Source organism: Talaromyces amestolkiae (assembly GCF_001896365.1).
Source record: "Talaromyces amestolkiae strain CIB chromosome Unknown scaffold21.1, whole genome shotgun sequence".
In the NCBI taxonomy this organism is placed as follows: domain Eukaryota; kingdom Fungi; phylum Ascomycota; class Eurotiomycetes; order Eurotiales; family Trichocomaceae; genus Talaromyces; species Talaromyces amestolkiae.
The window spans coordinates 195,487-215,094 of record NW_024468057.1 but is presented as its reverse complement, the minus strand read 5'-3'; the positions used below and the strand labels follow the sequence as shown (position 1 = coordinate 215,094).

The 19,608-nt window shown below is 48.2% G+C and overlaps 5 protein-coding genes across 5 annotated transcripts; 1 reads left to right on the top strand and 4 right to left on the bottom strand.

The window, feature by feature from the left end:
* Positions 1-311: 311 nt before the first annotated feature.
* Positions 312-4,120, bottom strand: BHQ10_008851 (uncharacterized protein; the record flags this gene model as incomplete). The annotated part of the gene is made up of 11 exons (XM_040881702.1): positions 312-398; positions 457-1,671; positions 1,717-1,866; positions 1,925-2,973; positions 3,024-3,208; positions 3,261-3,318; positions 3,376-3,456; positions 3,524-3,817; positions 3,895-3,912; positions 3,983-4,029; positions 4,113-4,120. 11 exons carry the CDS (start codon positions 4,118-4,120, stop codon positions 312-314), a joined length of 3,192 nt encoding a protein of 1,063 aa, XP_040737353.1.
* Positions 4,121-4,756: 636 nt separating this feature from the next.
* Positions 4,757-7,791, bottom strand: BHQ10_008850 (uncharacterized protein; the record flags this gene model as incomplete). Its single annotated transcript, XM_040881701.1, has 2 exons — positions 4,757-7,154; positions 7,211-7,791. The coding sequence occupies 2 exons, from the start codon at positions 7,789-7,791 to the stop codon at positions 4,757-4,759; spliced, it is 2,979 nt and encodes a 992-aa protein (XP_040737352.1).
* A 555-nt stretch (positions 7,792-8,346) lies between these two features.
* On the bottom strand, positions 8,347-9,156 carry BHQ10_008849 (uncharacterized protein; the record flags this gene model as incomplete). The annotated part of the gene is made up of 1 exon (XM_040881699.1): positions 8,347-9,156. The coding sequence occupies one exon, from the start codon at positions 9,154-9,156 to the stop codon at positions 8,347-8,349; it is 810 nt and encodes a 269-aa protein (XP_040737351.1).
* Positions 9,157-10,328: 1,172 nt separating this feature from the next.
* BHQ10_008848 (uncharacterized protein) lies at positions 10,329-17,347 on the bottom strand (the record flags this gene model as incomplete). The annotated part of the gene is made up of 10 exons (XM_040881698.1): positions 10,329-10,407; positions 10,466-10,888; positions 10,944-11,215; positions 11,263-11,528; positions 11,592-11,643; positions 11,699-11,785; positions 11,844-12,038; positions 15,763-16,942; positions 17,101-17,259; positions 17,304-17,347. 10 exons carry the CDS (start codon positions 17,345-17,347, stop codon positions 10,329-10,331), a joined length of 2,757 nt encoding a protein of 918 aa, XP_040737350.1.
* A 1,018-nt stretch (positions 17,348-18,365) lies between these two features.
* Positions 18,366-19,553, top strand: BHQ10_008847 (uncharacterized protein; the record flags this gene model as incomplete). The annotated part of the gene is made up of 1 exon (XM_040881697.1): positions 18,366-19,553. The coding sequence occupies one exon, from the start codon at positions 18,366-18,368 to the stop codon at positions 19,551-19,553; it is 1,188 nt and encodes a 395-aa protein (XP_040737349.1).
* Positions 19,554-19,608: the final 55 nt, after the last annotated feature.

The following is a 19,608-nucleotide window of genomic DNA, read 5'->3' as shown; positions in this document are numbered from 1 at the left end:
CGTATGGTGGTATGATAGTTTGACCTAGTCCAATAGCTAGAATTGAAGCAAGAAGATACTCACAAATACAATCTGGAAGTTCCATACCATAGGCAGGTATGGTTATAGATACTTTTACGCAATCAAACATACAACATACCCTTCGACGAAGAAAATGAAACATTGAGACTCAATATAAACGATAGACAAAAAGTATCTCCTGTACATATAGAAACCATAGAAAGAGAACGAAACGAGAGGACGCAAATACAGAGAGCTGAGACGCAACAACAAAACATCCAAATGAAGAGAGGATAAGGGGATGGGTTGGATTAGTCCTCCTGGTACGAAATCTTGCGCATTTCTCCCAGTCTCGTTCTTGCGCGCGAAAGCGCGTTTTCGAGTTGAAGGATTTCGACCTGTACTAGTTAGCCACTGTCTATCTATAACATCTTGAATTAGGAAAAGGGGACAAACCTGCTGCTCCATCTCGCGGACTTTGAATTCGTGGCCACTCAATTTAGCGTAATCGACGGACTCGCCTTCGTCCTTGTTCTTCTCTGCAATGATGGCTTGGACCTGGCGCACGAGACTCCTGCAGGCGGCCCCGACGGCTTTGCTGGCTGTCTCGAGGCGTTCCTGTGTCTTGCTCATGAATGTCGCTTTGACGCGTGATGCGGCCACCAATTGGGCCGTGCTGGCTGCTACGTCATTACTGGCCACGATGAGTTGTTCGGGGGAGTTGCGGCCTGAAATAACGCCATCGGCGGTCTCGATCAAACGGTTTGTGGATGTGGCGACTGCTTTGGCGGCTGAAATTAGGCCTTCGGTCCAGCGGTTGTTCTTTTTGTAGAATGCTGTTCGTGACGAGGAGCCGCGGCCTTCGCGGACGATTTCTTGCTGGGATTCGGTGGCGGCTTTAATGAGTTCGGCGATGGCGTTGGTGATGGCCAGCGCGGCTTCCAGGATGGTATCGTTGACGCGGAGTTCGTAGGTGGTGTACCCATCGCGAGGCTTCTTGCGGAGACGGGCGAGGCGTTCGACAGCAGCGTCGATGGCGTTGGCGGCTTTTTCGAGTTCCTGGTCGACGAGATCGCCCAGGTCGCCGGAGGTGCTGAGCTTACTGCCCTTGGGGGCGAAGGTGTCGACAAACTTGGAGAGGGTCTGGAGGTCGCGCTGGACTTCGAGGTTGTTGTTAATGACGACGTCGGTCTTTTGTAAGGGCTCAAGGCCTTCGAGACGGAATGATTGCAGGCCACGGAGGAATCGAATGGTGGCCTGGGCAGGCTTGCGGGCAGCGTTGACTAGCTGATCAGAATTCTTATCATCAGTTGCGAAACGTGTTAGACCCTTAGTGTTGCTCAGTACGTCGGCAATCGAGCCAGAGAATACAGAAACTGTGCGAATGATCTCCGCGTGCGAACTGTTCGGTCCATCGGCGATAAAGTTGTTGAAAGCAGTAGAGAATTCCGTAGCAGAGGCAGAAGCTTTTTCGACCTGTGACAGCACGTAGGCAGGAGAAGCGCTCTGGTTACCGGCTTGCATCGAAGACTCTAATTCGTACAAGGCATCGTCTACACGCTGGACACCGCTTTGCAGCACCGAGTCGATAATGTCGTTGATCTTGGCCACTGTTCCGTGAAGGACTTCGTCGATTTGAGAGTCGAGCGCGTGATCCACGTCTCCTTGGCTCTGCTGAAATTAGTTTAGGCTTTCGTATTAGAAGGAAAGACATACCAATCTCAACTCCTCAAGTTCCATCAAAGCCTGCTCCATGCCAGACTTGTACACTTCAATTTCCTCATCCTTCTCACGCAGAGCAAGTTCGTGATCTTCACTAAGCTCGCCGCGCTTGGAGGTATATTCTTCCAAAGCACGCGTTTTGTTCTATATCAGTTAGCATCCCGTCGGATAAAGTTATCGTCATATCCAAGGGAAGACATACGCGTAATGCCTCCTCGAGATCCGCCATCTCACGATTGTACTTGGACAACATGGACGAAATTTCCGATCCCTTTTGTCTCTCTGCGTTCTCTGCACGCTCAATAGCAAGCCGCAGCTCACGCTTCAACTTTTCTAGTTCTTCCTTGTTGGTGCCGGTTGTACGGTCACGCTCATGCAAGGCACGGTCCCGTTCGCGGATCATGTCCGCAAGCTCCAGATTCTTGGTCTTCATTTCACGCTCGAGTTTCTCACGCTTGTCGATGGCCTCCTGGGCAGATGCAGCCTTGAGTTTCAGAGCTTTGGTGGTCTGTAGCAGGTCAAGATGTTCTTGTCGCAGCTGCGAGTACAGCTTGGCCAAAGCCTCGTACTTCGAACGCCACGTGTTGACCTGTTCCTGGAGTGCTTTGATCTGGTCGTCCTTGGAATTGACCTGGAGATTGAAGTTGTTGTTGAGGTTGTTCAGCTGCTCCTCGAGATCTTTCATTCGCTTATCATACTGCTGAAGCAGGAGTTGGTCCCGCTCGTATTGTGCACGGGCATTGAGATTCTCCTGCTCCAACTCCGCCATTCGACCCTGAGTGTGCTGCGCATACTGGTCACGAAGAAGCGCCTCTTGAGCGAGTCGTTGCTGCTCCGCTTGAAGTCTCTGCTGTTCCTCAAAGTCGCGCTGCGCCTGCTGTTGAGCCTGCATCTGTTGGCGTTGCTGGTCTTCCCATTGCTGCTGCAACCGTCGCTGCTCCGCCTCAAACTCCTCTTGCTGGCGTCGAGCCTCATTGTTCCAAAAGTCGTTTATGGGTTCCGGCTCCGGAGCGGCGGGCTTAGGCGGKGGTGAAAATTCGCGCTCAACCTCGTTGGTTGGCCGCTTTGGGAGTGCCGGTCGTTCGTCTTCTTCGGACAAAAGGCTGGGAGGATCCTGCGGGAGCTTTGGTACGGTGATCAAACTTGTAAGATAGCGCAGGTTTGAGCACTCGTAGTAGAATCGGACAAGGCGATGGTGTTGGGCATCATAACGACTCCGGAGCGGCTCGAGAGCCTCGTCATCACCGGTTGCTTGAATAACATCAGCTACCATGTCCACACACATTTTGGGGCATACTCACTCGTGTGCATTGCTCGCAGCATGCTGGTAATGAACTTATAGATTCCATAACTCTCCTGAACCAGAGGCACCAAGGCCGATATCCTACATTCATTGTTCGTTCCATTCTGGAAATGCGAGAAAATCAATTTCTGAAACGAGTCAATTTGATCCTGGAGGTTCATAAGATCCATAATAGCCTCGTAACTGTATTGGTCAGTCTCAATATCAACGCAATCGGACAATTCGGCAGACATACCCCTCATTCGGGTCATTGATCGTCTTCAAACTGATATATTCCTCATATTCGAAAAGACCTGTTTCGTGGAAACTCAGCATGTTTTTCAATCGACCAGACATGACCAAACACTAACCGTTAAACTCGGGGTGATTGCGATGGAAGTGGAGCTTCGACTCTAGGAACATGACATAGTCATGAATCAGCGGGCCGTATCCTATCACCACATCCTCGTCAGCAATGCGCCGCACCCTTGAATGCATCCTGTATTGGTATAAACGAACCTCGCAATCCCTCCCCAGCCACACCTCTCATCAAACTATCCAGCCAATTGACATGCGTCTGTGCCTCGCGAATCGCAATCGGATGACCCTCCTGGAGGACTTTGTGTATCGTAATTAGGGCTTTGAAAGTCTGCACTTCGTCTGCAAGGATCGGTTGTCTGCATTCATTAGCCTTCACTTTGACAAGCATTCGCATCAGGGGGTGAGTGTAGGCGTACACTTTCATACCCGCCCAAAAAGCGGCTGATGATTTATGGTCCCATGTATACACAATACAGCTTCGCACATGTTTTCCTATTCACCCAAACCAAAGCACGTCAGTCAGACCGGACAGGCGCGGAAATAGACTCGATACGCAGGAGTTAACGTACTCTTCGGCGCGGTTTCCTCTACACACAAAATCCATTAGCACATATTCTTATTCACTTGCCAATAATCACAGAGATAGAAAGGACATACCAATACTCGTCGCCTTGCGAATATTAACCGCCAGATCGGCCTCGGTTCTGTCAACGATAACAAACAACAAATCAGCAATTGCTCTCCTCTAAAGAACGACCATGTTAGCAAAATGGAGAGATGAACATACCTGCTCATCTTGAATACTCAATCCCTCGAACCTTGCGATCTGAAAGGGAAAAAAAGGGAAAGGTGCACAAGCGCGGGGTTGAGCGTTGTCGTCTCTGGTCCGGGAGAGCAAAGCAAGCTTCGATCGACCTAGATAGATAGACGGGTCTAGTGCCGCCGCCGCCACAATAGCTGCCTCCTTAAAATGTGAATTGTCAAAAGAGAGAACAAAACAAAACAACGTCGCAGTGCAACCAAAGCAATGAGTGAGATTGACGCCTGTCAAGAGAACGATAATGGATATAGAAGATAATAGACAGGCAGACAGATTCCCAGCAGAAATGACGTTCCTGGGTTGCCGTTGCTCCGCTGGGGAGCCAATCACAGTGCTTTAACCCGGTCTTGGCATGGGCTATGCTCTATGTACTACGTACTCTCTTTACCACCTATATATCCATTAGATATTTACAGATTATAGAGTTGATAATTTGATTGTATCAGGCAAAGAACTAAGCCGTACAAACGCCGCAAAGCTCTTCCATCCACCTAAAACGCCCGCTGCAGATGACCTGGTCTGCTATGTGCTTGGATCAAATGAATGCATTAAGAAAAGGACAGTAGAGTGTGAGTAATTTGACATGCTCGTCAGTAGGGTATTGTTCGTCGTTATAGGAGAAGGTCTTCATGAGACTGCGTGCGGCTGTTATCGGGGTTTTCGATCGTTTCGGTATCCGGTGTAGTAGATGCGGGCTTAGTCTGGGTCTTTGATGCTATTGAGGAGGTGTCGATGTCTTCGGAAGAGCCGGATATTTGCTCAAAGCCCGAGTCCCAGGGAGTATCATCGTCTTCGTCCACGTTATTGTCAGTCGTCTTATCTTGGCTATCGACCTGGGCATCCTCCGACTTCGAAGAGGACACGAGCAAATCCGCTGGTAGCGTCACTGGTATCTTTGGCGGCAAAGGGGGAGCAATTGCTACTGCAGGACTATTCGGTTCTGAATCTAGCGGCGCTTCGACGACAAGAATTTCGTCACTGAAGCCGACGTTATCGGCATCTTTCAACGGTACGCTCTTTCGCTTCGGCAAAGGCGGTGGCGGTACGGGTCGCTTATCCTCCTTTCTCTCTTCTGACATCTGTCCCGGAAGTGGTGGGACGGGTTTCCTTCGTGGCATGCTGATCGAATTCGACATAAAACTGTTACGCTCTGGTGGTGGCAGTGGTGTTCCTGGAGGAGGAAGCGGTCTTCCCCGCCCGATGGGATGTTCCGGTGTTCCTGGCTTAGGGCCTGAATCACCTGGCTGTCTTCGTTGGTCAGCCTTGTTCAACACATTCCAGCCCCATTTCTTAGCTGCTGCAGTGGCCGTTCCGATGGCGGCGATAGTTGTAGTTCGTTTGTCAGAAGATACCGAGCTGAATGATCGATTGATGCTCTCGAATTTTCCTTTAAAATTGGTTCCTTCGCTAGTCGTGGAGGGAGTCAAAGAAACGTTGCTAGCCATGGCATCTGAATTAGACGAACTAGGCCGCGTTGATTTTCCAAGTTCGCGGGTCGATAGTGTTTCATTAAATATCGAGTCTGTTGGCTCGTCGAACGTAGCGGCATCCAAAGAACCTCCTTTCGGTGGTGATCCGTACGGTGTACTTGATACTGAGTTAGACTGCGAGCGGGATTTAATCTCAATCATCGAACTTGTTGCATCTCGTTTCGACCGATTCCGCCTGTGAGCCCTGGGAGAATCGCCCTCGGCCTTATCAGCCTTTCCATGATCGGCTGTCACGACGGGCTCTGCAACGTTCGAGAAGGTCCGCGTTCGAATACTATCTATTGGCGAGGTATTGCTTCGTTTGTCTACCGATGAAGAAGCACCAGTAACCTCATCGATCGGAGAGTCGACAGGCATAGACTTGAAACTTTTACTAGACCTGAGAGACGGGGGATTCGACTTGACGAAATCAGGCGTACTCCAACTCCGCTCATCCTTGGTCTTCAATGTGTCAATTGGTATAGCGTCTGCAGACTCTTCAGAATCATCGCGCGCCTCCGACTCATCAGGAATCTCGACTCTGTCCTGATTCTTGGGAATATCTCGTTGCCAGACACCACCTCGGAATGGGAAAGATGCCGTATCCAAGAATGGAACATCATCCCAGTAAGGAAATACCAACGTCTCTTCGACCACTTCTCGAATCCGACTTTCGATACCACGAAGGATAATGCCGTAGGTGATTTGTCTGGTGCTAACAACGGGTTCGATAGTCATGGTCATGTCAGGCTTAGTAGCGAAACAGAACCAGATTCGATTACTGGGCGGTGGTTTGAAGCGTATTAGCATATGGCCGGACAGCTTTTTGAGTACAACTGCAAGAACAAGATCAACCGATCTAGCTTTGATTCGAGGGCCTAAATCAATACGAGCGGTTGCCGAAACCTCGATACGAAAGTTGCCGCTGTAATTTACATCGGTCTCCACGGTACAGTCCCCATCAACTGTCAGATCTTTGAGTCGCGGGTTCGTGATTGAAGGCGCGCCCTGGCCCATGTCTATCTTTCGCAATGCAATGTTCGAGATGAAATTCGGCTTCGGGACTCGTGAGATCTTTTTCGTAATCTTCGTCCGAACAAACTCATGCATCTCTGGAGTCTTGTACATCGCCAAGAATAATCTTCCAATTAACGCATTAATCCATCGAGTCTGTAGATGATCTTCAGACGCGTGAAGATCCTGCACCAACTTGACAATATCCTTGGCATCATACAACTGCGGCGACGGCGGAGAATTCGGCGAGTTCGGAATCTTCTCCTGATTCTTCAACAACGCATGGTAGAAATCTTCCTTGGCAGATTGACTTTGACAGAACAAGAAGAATGGCGGCGTAAGTCCCCGTAGATCGGCAATTGAATCCTCCCTTCGACTTAGACAGATGGCATTGCGTTTGGCGTATAACTCTCCTTCAGGGATATCCTCTCCGCCGCCGTAAATTGTCACATCATGGTGTGCCAGAGAAATCACATGGCGGACCTCAATCTGCTGCTCGTCGTCGTACAGCATCAAATGACCATGTCTAATCCGTCAGCTTTTCCCTTTTACCCACTGAGACGAGACTGGATAAGAACAAACCTGAGAACAATATAAAACACATTCCTGGCCTTCCTAAAATTCCTGCCTCCATTATTATTCCCCGGCTCAATACTCGCAGAAGCCGTCTTGCGCTCAAAGATACTCCGATACATGCTCTGATACACACTCGGACTCTGAGACTCTGTACCCACCACTTCCCCAGCAGGTGTTGTCCTCTCGGGTGGTTTCCCATTCACGCCTCCAGGTACATATTCACGACATACTGCAAAGTAGCCGGCGGCAACATCGTTTTCGTGGACACGCTGAAACTTTTCCGCGAGGACGTCGGTGCCGCTTTTGAGGCTGAATTGGTCATCGTTCGGTCGCGATATTAGACTCAGTCTTCGGCCATGTAATTTATTTTCGTCGGTGTTGATATCGTTACCATTGTTATCGGTCGTGCCGGTTTGCTGATTAGATACCGCGGTAGCCGCAGCTGACGATGATGATAACGAATCGTCCTGGTTCACGGGCGGTTTGAGTGTGAGATAGGCATGCAGAAATAGCAGGACGACGAGGAGAGGGAGAAATGTGACGCCGCCGAGAATGTAGATGACAACATAGCCGGTGAATGAACCCATCTGTGTCTGTCGATCGGTCTTCCTTCACAGCGACGGTAATGGCAGAGGACGGGTATGATGCAATGACGACTCCATGGAGGGACCAAACAAAACAAGACGCGAAGAACAGAACGCGAGTGTTCTACACGCAGAAGAACAGATCGAAGTGCTAACAGGAAGAAACAAGGAGAGATAAAGATGAGTGTTTCTGACTAGTGGAGTTATTGAAGGAAGTTCCAGGTTGGCATCTGCAACTGCTAGTCATTGTAAGAGCATGTGTAAGTGTAACTACGGAGTTACTACGCTGTAAGGTACTGTCATCATGGCTGGACTTGGGCGATGATCGGGGCGGGGATCTGTCTACACGGGGCTAGCCGTACGCGTCACGTATTGTAACGTCGATCCGGAGACGATGACGCCGTCACGGTGCTCAAACGGAGTCCCGCCATTCGCTGATCCACTTTGCAGTCAAAAATAGTTTACAACTCAGTACACTCTCTCTATGTTGTATATTCAGTATGTACGAACTCACGCTATAATTCGAAACGATATGTCCATGCGCAAAGTAGAGAAACATCACGACTGCACCATCCGCGGCTCATCAATAGACGGCCTCTCAATCCTCTTCGCTGTCGAAGGCACATCATCCAAGTCCGCGTACTCCGCACTTTCTGTATCAATCACCAGCCTCAACCCACCGAAATTCTTCTTCACAGGCGACGTATTACTTGACTGATGCTGGTGGTGAGATGGGTATTGCATCTGCTGTCTCTGCTCTACACTCCGATTACTCTTGATGGGCGACGACATGGGCGATCCCAGCATTCGAGTCCCGCCCGCTCTGGATTCATCCGGCGGTGTCGCGATGGCTCGTACCGCTGCTGTATTCAGCTTTAGGCTAGGTTGTTGTTTTTTTTGTTGTTGGTGATCCGACGACCAGCTCTTTCTCGTATCATCCGATCTGGTGCTGCTTTCAAACTCATTCACGATACTCTGGAAATATTGTGCCGCCTGTTTCGTGACTGAGTAGTCGAGTGGTGTATGCATCGCTTTGTTTGGCGACAACGGCGGTGTTCCAGCAGCAAGTAGAGCCCGGACAGCCTTGAGGTTTCCCCAAGCAGAAGCATAATGTAGCGCTGTATTCCCCAGATTATCCGTCGCGATCACCGAGGCAGCGTACGAAAGTAATATCGTAATAGTAGCGATATCTTCAGACGCCATTGCCGAATTCGTAGACACTGCGCGGGGTCGCCGGCCCGTTGGAGGAGGGATATGGGCGGAACTATTCGTGCTGACGGGCGCATGGCTGGGGTTTGAGCTTTGCGCGGCTAACATGAGCGGTGTGCGACCTTCGTTGTCCTTCCAGTCGATTGTATGTGGGAACATACGACAGAGTAACTCGACGCAGCTCGGATGAGAATGGGCGGCTGCGAGATGTAGAGCTGTCGAACAGTCGACGTTGAGGCTGATGCCGGGCGCTGAATCATAGCCTGTGCGATCGATGTTGGGTGTACAGGAATCATGACCAAGTGACAATAATAATCTCTTCACCAACAATAAGTGTTAATCATTAACAACCAGTCAAGTACTCTTTCGCCCGGGTAAAGACGAACCAAGATTTCAAAATGCCCCTTAATGGCCGCCAAATGCAGCGACGTATTACTCCCATCCTCAAAATCCGGATTCACCAAAAAAGCCGGATTGTTCTTTATGATGCGCTTGACCAGCAAGACATCGTTTTGTAGTATTGCGCGTCGAAGACGTGCTGGGACATCGATCTCAGTCCTGTAGACAGCAAGTCAACAAAGAATGTAAACAATGATGGAATTTGCGGGGGACCCGGTCGGGAGTATGTACTAACATTGCATCTCAGCTTCCATATCTTCCGGGTTGGGACAGGTAAAGTCATACGCAGTCCATAGTCAGACTGAAAAGGTATGATTGATAATCGAAAATATTGTGTAGATTGTATGAAGAACTCCAGGCAGTGTTCGTAAGGCTACAAAAGGAGTACGTACAAATCACATGCGCTGAGGCTGCGTAAGCTCAGGAGAAGCGCGTAAAGTTAGCTAGCTGACTGGTGGGTCCCGTCGACCAGGGTCCACACCTTCTAGAATATCATCATCAGGAGAAACTAAAAAATTGCATTCCTTATTATTTAAAATTAGATATCCATAGAAGAAATCATATTTGACGAAGAAAAGACATAAGCCACCGATGAAATACCGAGCAGGATGCGATTTCATAACATCAGGTACGCGACAGTAGGAAGAGAATAAGATTGTCGACTGCATTGAAAATAATGAGAAATGCGAGAGTACATCTAACAAAACTAGGAGGACTATCTCTCGATTGCGTCAGAATGGATGAAGACTACAAATGCTGAAGCGCTGTCACATAAATCAAAGCATAATTCGTTTGTTCGTCGTAAGAGTAGTCGAACAGAGTCCCGGAGTAGCCTGCTGACGGCCATTTGTCTCGATGTTGAGTTGGCTGTGACATTACTATAGTCCCTTTTTTCTATTCCGTTTTCCGAATCAAAGTATATAGTGTGTCGTCTATTTCCGTCCCTCGTTCGGTTCCCAATGGATAGGCTCGAAGTCCGAGTTGAGGAAATGAGCTTGATTGTATGGTGAGCTGTGACATATTAGCTCGGACTATCATAAAACAATACAAGATCATATACAATACGCACTTCTTGAATGGAGTAGTCACCGGAAGTGAATGGCTCAAATTCGGTTTCATCACCAACGGATTTAGCCGGATCTGTGGGCCATCCGATGATTTCGTCGTAGGTAGACTAAGTGGTAGGCTCGGAGGAGCAGGGGAGGAGACGGTAGAAGGTACCGGAGGGCTGATAGATGGAGAATAGAATTCATGTTGTGGAGGAGACGGGAAGAATTGAGGCGGCTGAGAAGCCATCATCGGACTGGACACTGAGGGAAATGCAGATGGGTCCATCATGAGACCTGGTATCGCCATTAAACTCGGGTTAGCATCGAAGCCGAGAGCGCTGTTATCCCAAGAGCTGAAATCTGTCGACAGGCCGTATTGTAGGTTGACTATCGGTGACATGTGAACAGTAGGTTCCGCCGAGTACAAAATATCATAATGTCCACTATCAATTCTCAGTACTAACACTTAGCCTGCAAATGCGACATAGCGACACTTACGGACGATATAGAAGTTTGATTGTAGCCAAGCTCTGTCGGTTCGGCGTCAAAAGATGTGGGGTGACCGCATCGCCCTGACTTCGGTCGAGGTAGAGAATCTCAACGGCAATGCCGGAACCCTCAATAACACTGTCCACCAAAGCTTGAAGGCCGACTTCATCAATTTCGGTTTTGGCGGGTTCGATCCGTGTGGCGCAATATTGGTCGACGGGCGTGGATAAAAATGCTTGATAACGCATTTGATTCAGTTTCATCCATGCACCGGTAAGAAGCTGCAGCTATTAGTAAGCGCTCTTCACCAATGAGAAGGCGGTCTCACTCTGAAATGGGTGATTATGGACATGGATTGACTAAAGTCGTTGAAAATCTCCACGAGAAAGCCTTCATCCGGAACGCCCTTTTGAATCGCATCAATCACTTGACCAAACGTCTCTTCTGTGGCGTCAACAAACGTCTCGTACAGATACTCTTGATGGCCGACTTGATCGAGCAGAGCGCTCATCGACTTGATTCGCGCAAGCTCTGACTGGACTTTTATGGTGTCGCGAAGGAAGAAGAGGTTCTCGAAGTATCCGAAAGCAACCGCTGGCCAACACCAATCAGATTAACATTCAAGCTGAAGGAAATTTAGCCTMCCTCGCCAGCCACAATTCCCATCTCCTTTCATGGTTCGCGTAAAAGGATGCGTCACGGCGAGGGCCTATTATGTAAACTCGGTCAGTCGAACGACACTACAAGCAAATGGCGATACGCACATTGGTCTTTGTTACAAAGGTAGGGTCTGCATTCGAGTACTCGGCGGAGATGATTTGACTTGATTGCTTGGGTGATACCAGTGAGCCCTGCGATATCAATCATGTCAATGACGAACACAGCATAAGTTGTTCTAAAGAGCCTAACCTGTACTTCGGGTTCATAATCGTTTGACAATTTCTGGAAACGCTCCAGCTCTTCCCGGGACAACGGCTCCATGGCGTATCTACGAGGATTGGAATAGACAGGAATGTTGAAGAAAGGATACGAGACCGAACTGCAACGGGTGTCGTACGTTGAGGGTTGTCCGACGGAAGGCGATTTGTATCCTCCACGGAAAAACTGGTTTTCTAAAGTATTTCGAGCGAAAGATGTGTCAGAGATTTGCATCGCATTAGTACTGATTTCGTTCTTTGTCGGCCACGGTGATCTGAACCGAGAAGCGACTACAAACGACATGATGTTCTGTCAGACAGTTCATTTCTTTCATTTTGAAGAAAACGATACGGTAGTGGGGAATGCCCACCTCAAATAAGCATCATCAAGTTCAAGGGTGTTTAAACAATAAATAATGGCGAACCGGTGTGGGACTGGGCCGGACCGTGGTGCGGAGGCGTTGGAAGATCGGAATCTAGAACTGCTGATCAAGCCAACAATTTTGCAGGACGGTCCCTCAAATAGAGTAACTGTATCCCTGCTTGGTCGTAGCTTCGAGCCCCAAACGCAGCGGCGGCACTCGGCACTTGGTCGGAGAGGATTGGATTGTTGTAAACGCAACTAAAAATTTCATGCAGCACACGATTCACCGTTGAAAACAGTACTGTCAATTGATATGGTCTTTCTCGCTTTGATTTGCTGTTGTATCTCCGTAATTCCACCGCAATTATATCGGCGCCGAGTCAGAAATAACATTCGCCGTGATGGTGGTGCTTTTTGTTGCACTTTCGAGGTTCTGCAAGACACGAATCAATTATTAGCTTTACGGGCCTGGTCGATCTGTTTGGTTCTAATTTTCCAACGTCTTCCCAACTGTTGACCAGAGAGTGCTCGGTATGTCATGCAGGTAACCGCACAGCCGGAGGAAGTTCTTCCCCACAACTTCGAGATACACAAGTGCGACGCTGTAGATAGACTCAAGGAGAGACAATGTCAAGATACGTGAAGACGAACAAGGCTGAACGGGCAGTCTGACGTAGTTCTGTGTGGTGTGTGTGGAATCGACAAGGATAGCAGAATTGGAGATCGCGACAGTTCCGAGACAGCAAGGCCCGTGATGAGTGCGGGGGTGATGTGAAAGATGTTGACTCTTGATAGCTGGCAAGTTGAACACGGAAAAAGAAATAAGGACGATGAGAATCAATGAAAGAACAGACTTACTTGATGAACGTTGTCGTTGCTTTTTCTTCAATATCACACAGCAAGGAAGTATACGTACGTACGTAGCAGAAGGGTAGCTCGGACGCAGCTGAGATACGCGCTCGAAGGTCAATGCTACAGTACAGACACGGTCCTCTGAAAAATACTGTAGATGCTGCCAGCCGCGTCGATGCCGAGATTTCAGTATTGCATTTCCGACCAGGGTTCAGTATAAATTTCAACCCAGACGGCCCTACCAGACTACAGGGAAGAAAAGAAGGATTGGAAAGAAAATAGACACTTCATCCATCTGAGGGGAAACGGAGGAAGGACGGAAGGAGCCCATGGCGGGGAAACTCATCTAGCGTATGCGTTACGCTGTAATTACGAGTATTATACGATCCATTCGGGCGAGAGTGCCGAACAAATTAATCTGATGCGGACATCTCTGAACATTATTTTTCGTCTTCGTGAATCACTTCAGAAACACCGTATGATCAAGCTGCTCTGATCAAGAACCTCCCCAGTGACATACTCGGTAACTATCGCAATCCAGCCTGCATGAACATGTAATATGCAATATTCTATCGAAGTTCACCGATGAAGGCCACTTGGGCGAGAGTCATAGCTCCTCCAGCACATACGGATACAGGACCCTACAAATGGCGTCTTCGCGATCCTCAAACCTGGGGACTGCAATGCCGGCAATTCTTGTCTGGCGAGTAGACTCCGGATTCTCACAGATGATCCTGGTACGTGTGTTATCACACCTGTCCTACGACCCATCCTATCGAATCCAGGACATCACCAGTGGTCTCGTAATTCTAGTCAGAGTCTGATCCCTATTTAATTCAAGAAACTAGATATATTAAGCCATCGATGACTCAGAATATCTTTATCATACCGGACTCTATATCTGACACAACCGACAAGCCTGACTGGTGATACAAAATGAGCAAAGACCGTTCCCCAAGAAATCAAGATGATTAATCGGTCCTACCGCGGTTGCACATGATTTCTATACAGACCAATAACTGTCACGCCTGGGCCCTGAGCTTGGCGATGAATTGGTTGTGCGATCGCCCGGATCGTAATAACAAAGAAGTAATTCGAAATGAATATTCTTGTATACTTGCATCCATGGATGTAGGCTAAATCCGGGTTTCGGATTCGTCTGGGCCGAATATAAATTAGCTGCAGACAGGGGAGAGATAGCTAATCTTCGAATTGTCTCTGTACATAGTAAGTTTTTGAACTTTTCACCGAGATCTATTTACTACTACATACCAAATGTATGTCATTTACATGTAGGTGACGTTGGAATGAATTTTAGATATCGGAACGAATGTTAGATATCGGAACGGAGAGATGGGTGTTCCCATTCGACGATTGCGAAATGGACTACATGATACATCCGATTCGAGGGTACTATGTTTGAAGTGCGTGCAGTTATATATTGACTCTTTTCACTTGAGTTGTTAATGATTTCGTCTTCAATGAATTGAAATAAGCAAGATCTGAAGTAAGGACTTACACGTATTCATCCAGGTGAAACATAGGTCCCGAGATGGTGATGGGAATGGAGGTTCTTTGCTGTTGTATCGTGCAGAATCGACTTAACCGATAGTTACCTTGTCTTAGTTTACATGCTCTTGCTCTCACCGCATGCCGAGAAGAGATCAATGTCTCAAGAAAGACCGAGATCTGCCTTCTGCCTAGGTATTTCAGATCTTTACTACACCGAGTAATCTTCAATTATCAGTCGCCTTGAAAGACAATCGTGAAGCTGAGAAGACAACTTCAAGAATAGCCGTGTACATACAGGATAAAACATCAATATTCGTAGACAGCCCAACATAAAAGACATTGTCACCCATTCCAACTTCGAAGGTTGATCAGTGCGTCATCGATCCGAGACAAAATATATAACTACGTGACAATCACCAATCTCATGCATACACAACTAACAATCTTCTAACCGCCGAGGAAAACTTTATATCAGACTAAAAAGCTAGAGTAACACTTCATGTACATGTACTCCATAGTTACTTACAGTACATAGAGCCACGTCAGTCAAACTAGGTCAACTAGGGCTAGGGCTATGTACCTTTTACCACGGAGTGGGGACAATCTATGTATCTACGTGCTCCGTAGATAATTTTCCGTAGTAGTACGATGACCAACTCAAGTGCCTTGTAACCCTGTCCAGTCGATCTTGAGTTCAGTGGGGCTTATGAAGTACGATATTATGACTTGTCAAGAAGCTCGGAATTTGTGGAGAATGCATATCGTTCAGGCTTGTTCCCTGAATCTTGAGCGGCACGTTACTCGAATCCACGTAATACGGAAGTATCGAAGCGATGAAAGACTCGCTTACGGCCCGATTATTGAATGGCTGATGAGTTGTAGATGTATACATACCTAATGAGACTGATATGGTACTAGTGAATCATGTACCTAGGTACATGTACCTGACGGTTGATATTCTTGGACACTAGGATTCGAGTCTACGTGCTTCTTGGATAGTAGTTTTACATATGGTGTCGTGACATAAGTGTGTCATTTCGTTCATTCGTCTATCATGCTGCATTAACGCGTTTCATCGCACCGCACTGTCTCTATGATGTAGCATGCTAAGCTTCAGCTAAGCTACTCCCACTCTGCCTGATAATCCTCCTCTACCCCTCCATCCCCCTCGGCCTCTACCCACCGAGCGACTCTCCTCGCCAAATCCTGCCACCGCCGCCTGGAATGAGGATTGCATGGTCCCCATTTGCGAGAGGGATGATTCGTCGACCTTGAAGCCTTCGCCGTCATTGAGTGCCGCGCGCCAGAGGGATTTGAGCGATGAGGACCATTCGCGGACAGCCTGTAGACGTTCTGAGTCGCTTGAGCTTTCGACTACGACTGTGCCATTTTCTTGATCGATCTTGGCGTTGAGTTTTTTGTCCATGATCAAGAACCCGAGAATTTCTTGAACCTCTGATACAGAAATCTTGATCTGTCTTGAAATAAAGCTAAGCGTGAACCGGGTGTAAGGTGCAATGAGTTTGATGACAGCTTTAGTGCGCATGTTGCGGCTGACTTCGTCAATATTCTCGGCAATAAACGGGTCTGCCAGTACGTCCTGATTATTCTGTAGAATCTCTTCGTAAGTGTGTATATCATCTCGTTGATACGCATCAACCAGATCTGTCATGGCCGATATCCGTGGATCGTTCTTGTATGGTTTCGTCTCCTGAGAGTCGAATGGGTTGATGTCCGATTTCATAAGCATTGTAGTCAACACCAGGTACTTCAAAACTTGGATTCGCTGCATCGACCCGGCTTCGTCGTAGTTGCGGAATGACTCAAAAAAGTCGCTCTGTGCCTGTTCCCAATTCTCCTCGCTCATGTGCATTTTTCCTCCACATTCGCGAATGATGCCCATAATTTTCGGATGTGGAACAGCCGACCGAACCCGCAAAGCTCGCTCGTAGAGCGCTTTGAGTCGTTTGTTATTTTTCGTCTCGGCGTACATCTGAATTTCGAGAGCATATACTTCAAGCGAATATGTTCCTTTGCTGGGGTCATCTGTACCGTCCTCACGCTGACAGGCCCGGTGTAACTCTCGCAGCTTCTTAGTAAGTTGTGTGAATTCTCTACGATCCAGCCACAGCTTTGCGAGTTTGATATTTGTCTTGAGCCACAGTCGTTCATTGTTTGTGTTTTGGAATGTCTTGAGTGTCAAACGATAAAACTCCTCCATGCAATGGTATGCTTTTTCATCATCCGAGCCTTTTTCAATAAAATCGAGCATGTTGTTTATCGACTTGTCCGAGTAGTTCCGTGTGACGGCCGATTTGACGTAGGTCAAGAGTTCGCGGTAGTGTTCGATTGCCTGTAAATTACTTTGTCAGAATCGTCACTACACAATCTTGGTATCTGCAAACTCGCATCATCATATCGCCCCAGTTTGAACTCAAGCTTGATAGCTTGTTTTAAACCTTTGAATCCCCTAATCAATGGTCAATATTTGGGTCATGAAAAAGCCGCGTGCATAACCTACCAGTCACCCTTGTCTTGTTCCAGTGCTGGTACGCCTAAGAACTCATCGATAGCTTCTTCTGGGCTGTCTGCCTTGATCTGTTTCGCGTTGTAGTATTTGTTTTCGATACCGATGTCGCCAGAGTCGTCCTCATCGGAGCCTTCGTACTCGAAGTCGTACCTGACCGTTTAGCTGTGGTTGTCAACATGAGTAGTAGAGCTTACTCCTCTTCCCCAGAGTCCTGCATGAAATCATCGTCGTCCGACATGGCCAGCCGAGTGTGAAATGTTCAGCGTGATGTCAAAATAGATGCTCTTCTGGCGACAAGATACCAATAAAAAGATAAGTGTGATGTCCAGAGTGAAGAGCTTCGATAAATAAAGACTGTGAAGTGACGGCATGTGAGTGGCTCTTGCTGTTACTCCGCAGCTCGATACGCACGGACCACGCATGCTTCGGATTGTTAATCCGGCCGTCTACACTTTACAACACCTTTCAAAGAGTATATCAAAATTTTAATTCTTGCTACTAATACAAACAAAGCCTGAGCATCTCTCACATAACGTGCGGATTTGTGAAGGCTTCGTATAGCTTGCGCGTTCTGGTTTGCGTTTTTATCTAGCTCATAGCCTGACCATGGTAGCTGATCTCGAAAATGCTCTAAGAGTACTGATTCATGCTCCAGGAATACGGTCACTTTCCAGTCCCGAAGAAGAGTTTTCCCAAATGTTTCAGTAGCAGTGGGTTCATTTCCGTGACGCGTGTTTTCGGATAAGAATCAAGTCTCCTCGTATTGACTGCAAAAACCAGTTTCGTACGCCGGGGCGCCTCGATTGGTTTGAAGTATGTAATCCGCTGTAGCTTTGGCGTATGGCAGACGAGTCGATATGTATTCACCAAGGTCGAGATGACTAGGTTTAGTCAGAGTCATACAGTATTAATACCTAGCTATGACTACCTTGACAGAGTAGTTGCAGCCAACACACATTATACCGATTCTTCTAGCTCCGCATACAGATCCGGGAACTCTTAAATCCAATAATGAAGAGATTGTAGCCGGTTGATTCGAGGATGTAAACACCGAACAAGGACATATTTTAGGGTTATAATTTTATGCGTAGGGTTATTGTATTAGCCTGATATAGACTAGCGGTCGATAATGGTCCCCACCCAAGCCACCAACATTTGCGCCACTCACTACTTTTACCTTCCAGTGCAGAGCCAAAACTTCACAACGCAACACACATCAAACTAACTCACTTTTCTTTGACTCGACATCTCTCATCATGGGTGGCGATCTCAACTTGAAGAAAAGCTGGAATCCCGTTCTGCAAAAGAACCAGGAACGAACATGGCTGGCCGAAAAGAAAGCGCTCGAAGAGCGCAAACGCATCGACCAGATGATGCGCGAGCGTCAGGAAGAGCGACAAATGCTCGAGATTCAACAACTCCAAGAGGCCGCTGGCGGTAAAAAGCGTTTAAATCGGGTCGACTGGATGTATTCGGGTCCTTCCAGCGGACAACTCGGAACGACTGAGGAGATGGAAGGATATCTATTGGGAAAGCGCAGGATTGATGGGTTGATCAAAGGATCAGAGAATCAGAAACTGGAAAAGGCTGCGGCGGAGGATTCTTTTATGGCTTTGCAGCATGCGAATACGGCGAGGGATACGGCTGCAAAGATCAGGGAGGACCCTATGCTGGCGATTAAGAAACAGGAGCAGGCTGCATACGAAGCAATGATGAATGACCCCGTGCGGAGGAGACAGTTGATGCAGGCTGCGGAGAAAGAGACTGGATCTGCAGAGAAGGAACGCAGACATCATCGTCACAGACACCGACATCGAGATGACGAAGATAAACGATCGCGACATCGTTCAAGGCGACATGATTATGACGACGACCGAACACATAGGCGACGACGTGAAGATAGCGTATCAGGCTCTCGGTCTCGGTCGCCAGTGAGACAGTCGCGCTCCCGACGTTCTCCCTCTCCATCCAGACACGCATCTCGACGCTCTCGGTCGCCTCGTCACGAGCACCGTGTACACCGCGAAAGATCATATTCCCCACCGCCGCGAAGACGCGATCGCTCTCCCCGGCAGGATCGGGACAGAGACCATGAGCGAAACGACAGACGACGGACATGGCACCACAACTCACGGCCGGCGCCTACACAGCGCGAAACACAAGCATCTTCTAAATCTGCAGAAGAGGAGCGAGCAGCCAAACTGGCAGCTATGCAACAAAACGCAAATGACTTGGATCAAGTGCGAGCTGGTCGTCTAGCAGCTGCAGATGCGCGAGAGAAAGCCGAGCGTGAAGCAGACGAAGCAGCTCGCGCTCGGTCGAGCAAAGAAGGTGGTAAAGGAGCTTTCTTGTCGAATATTAACAAACGTGCTGGTGAACTGGATCTGTCTGAACGGCTTCAGCGGGGGCGACGAAATGTCGAAAAGGAGCAAGAGGCGTACTAATTATGTGCACGTTCTACATTAGCAAGCGATTATTTACTATGAAAAGCATGTTCCT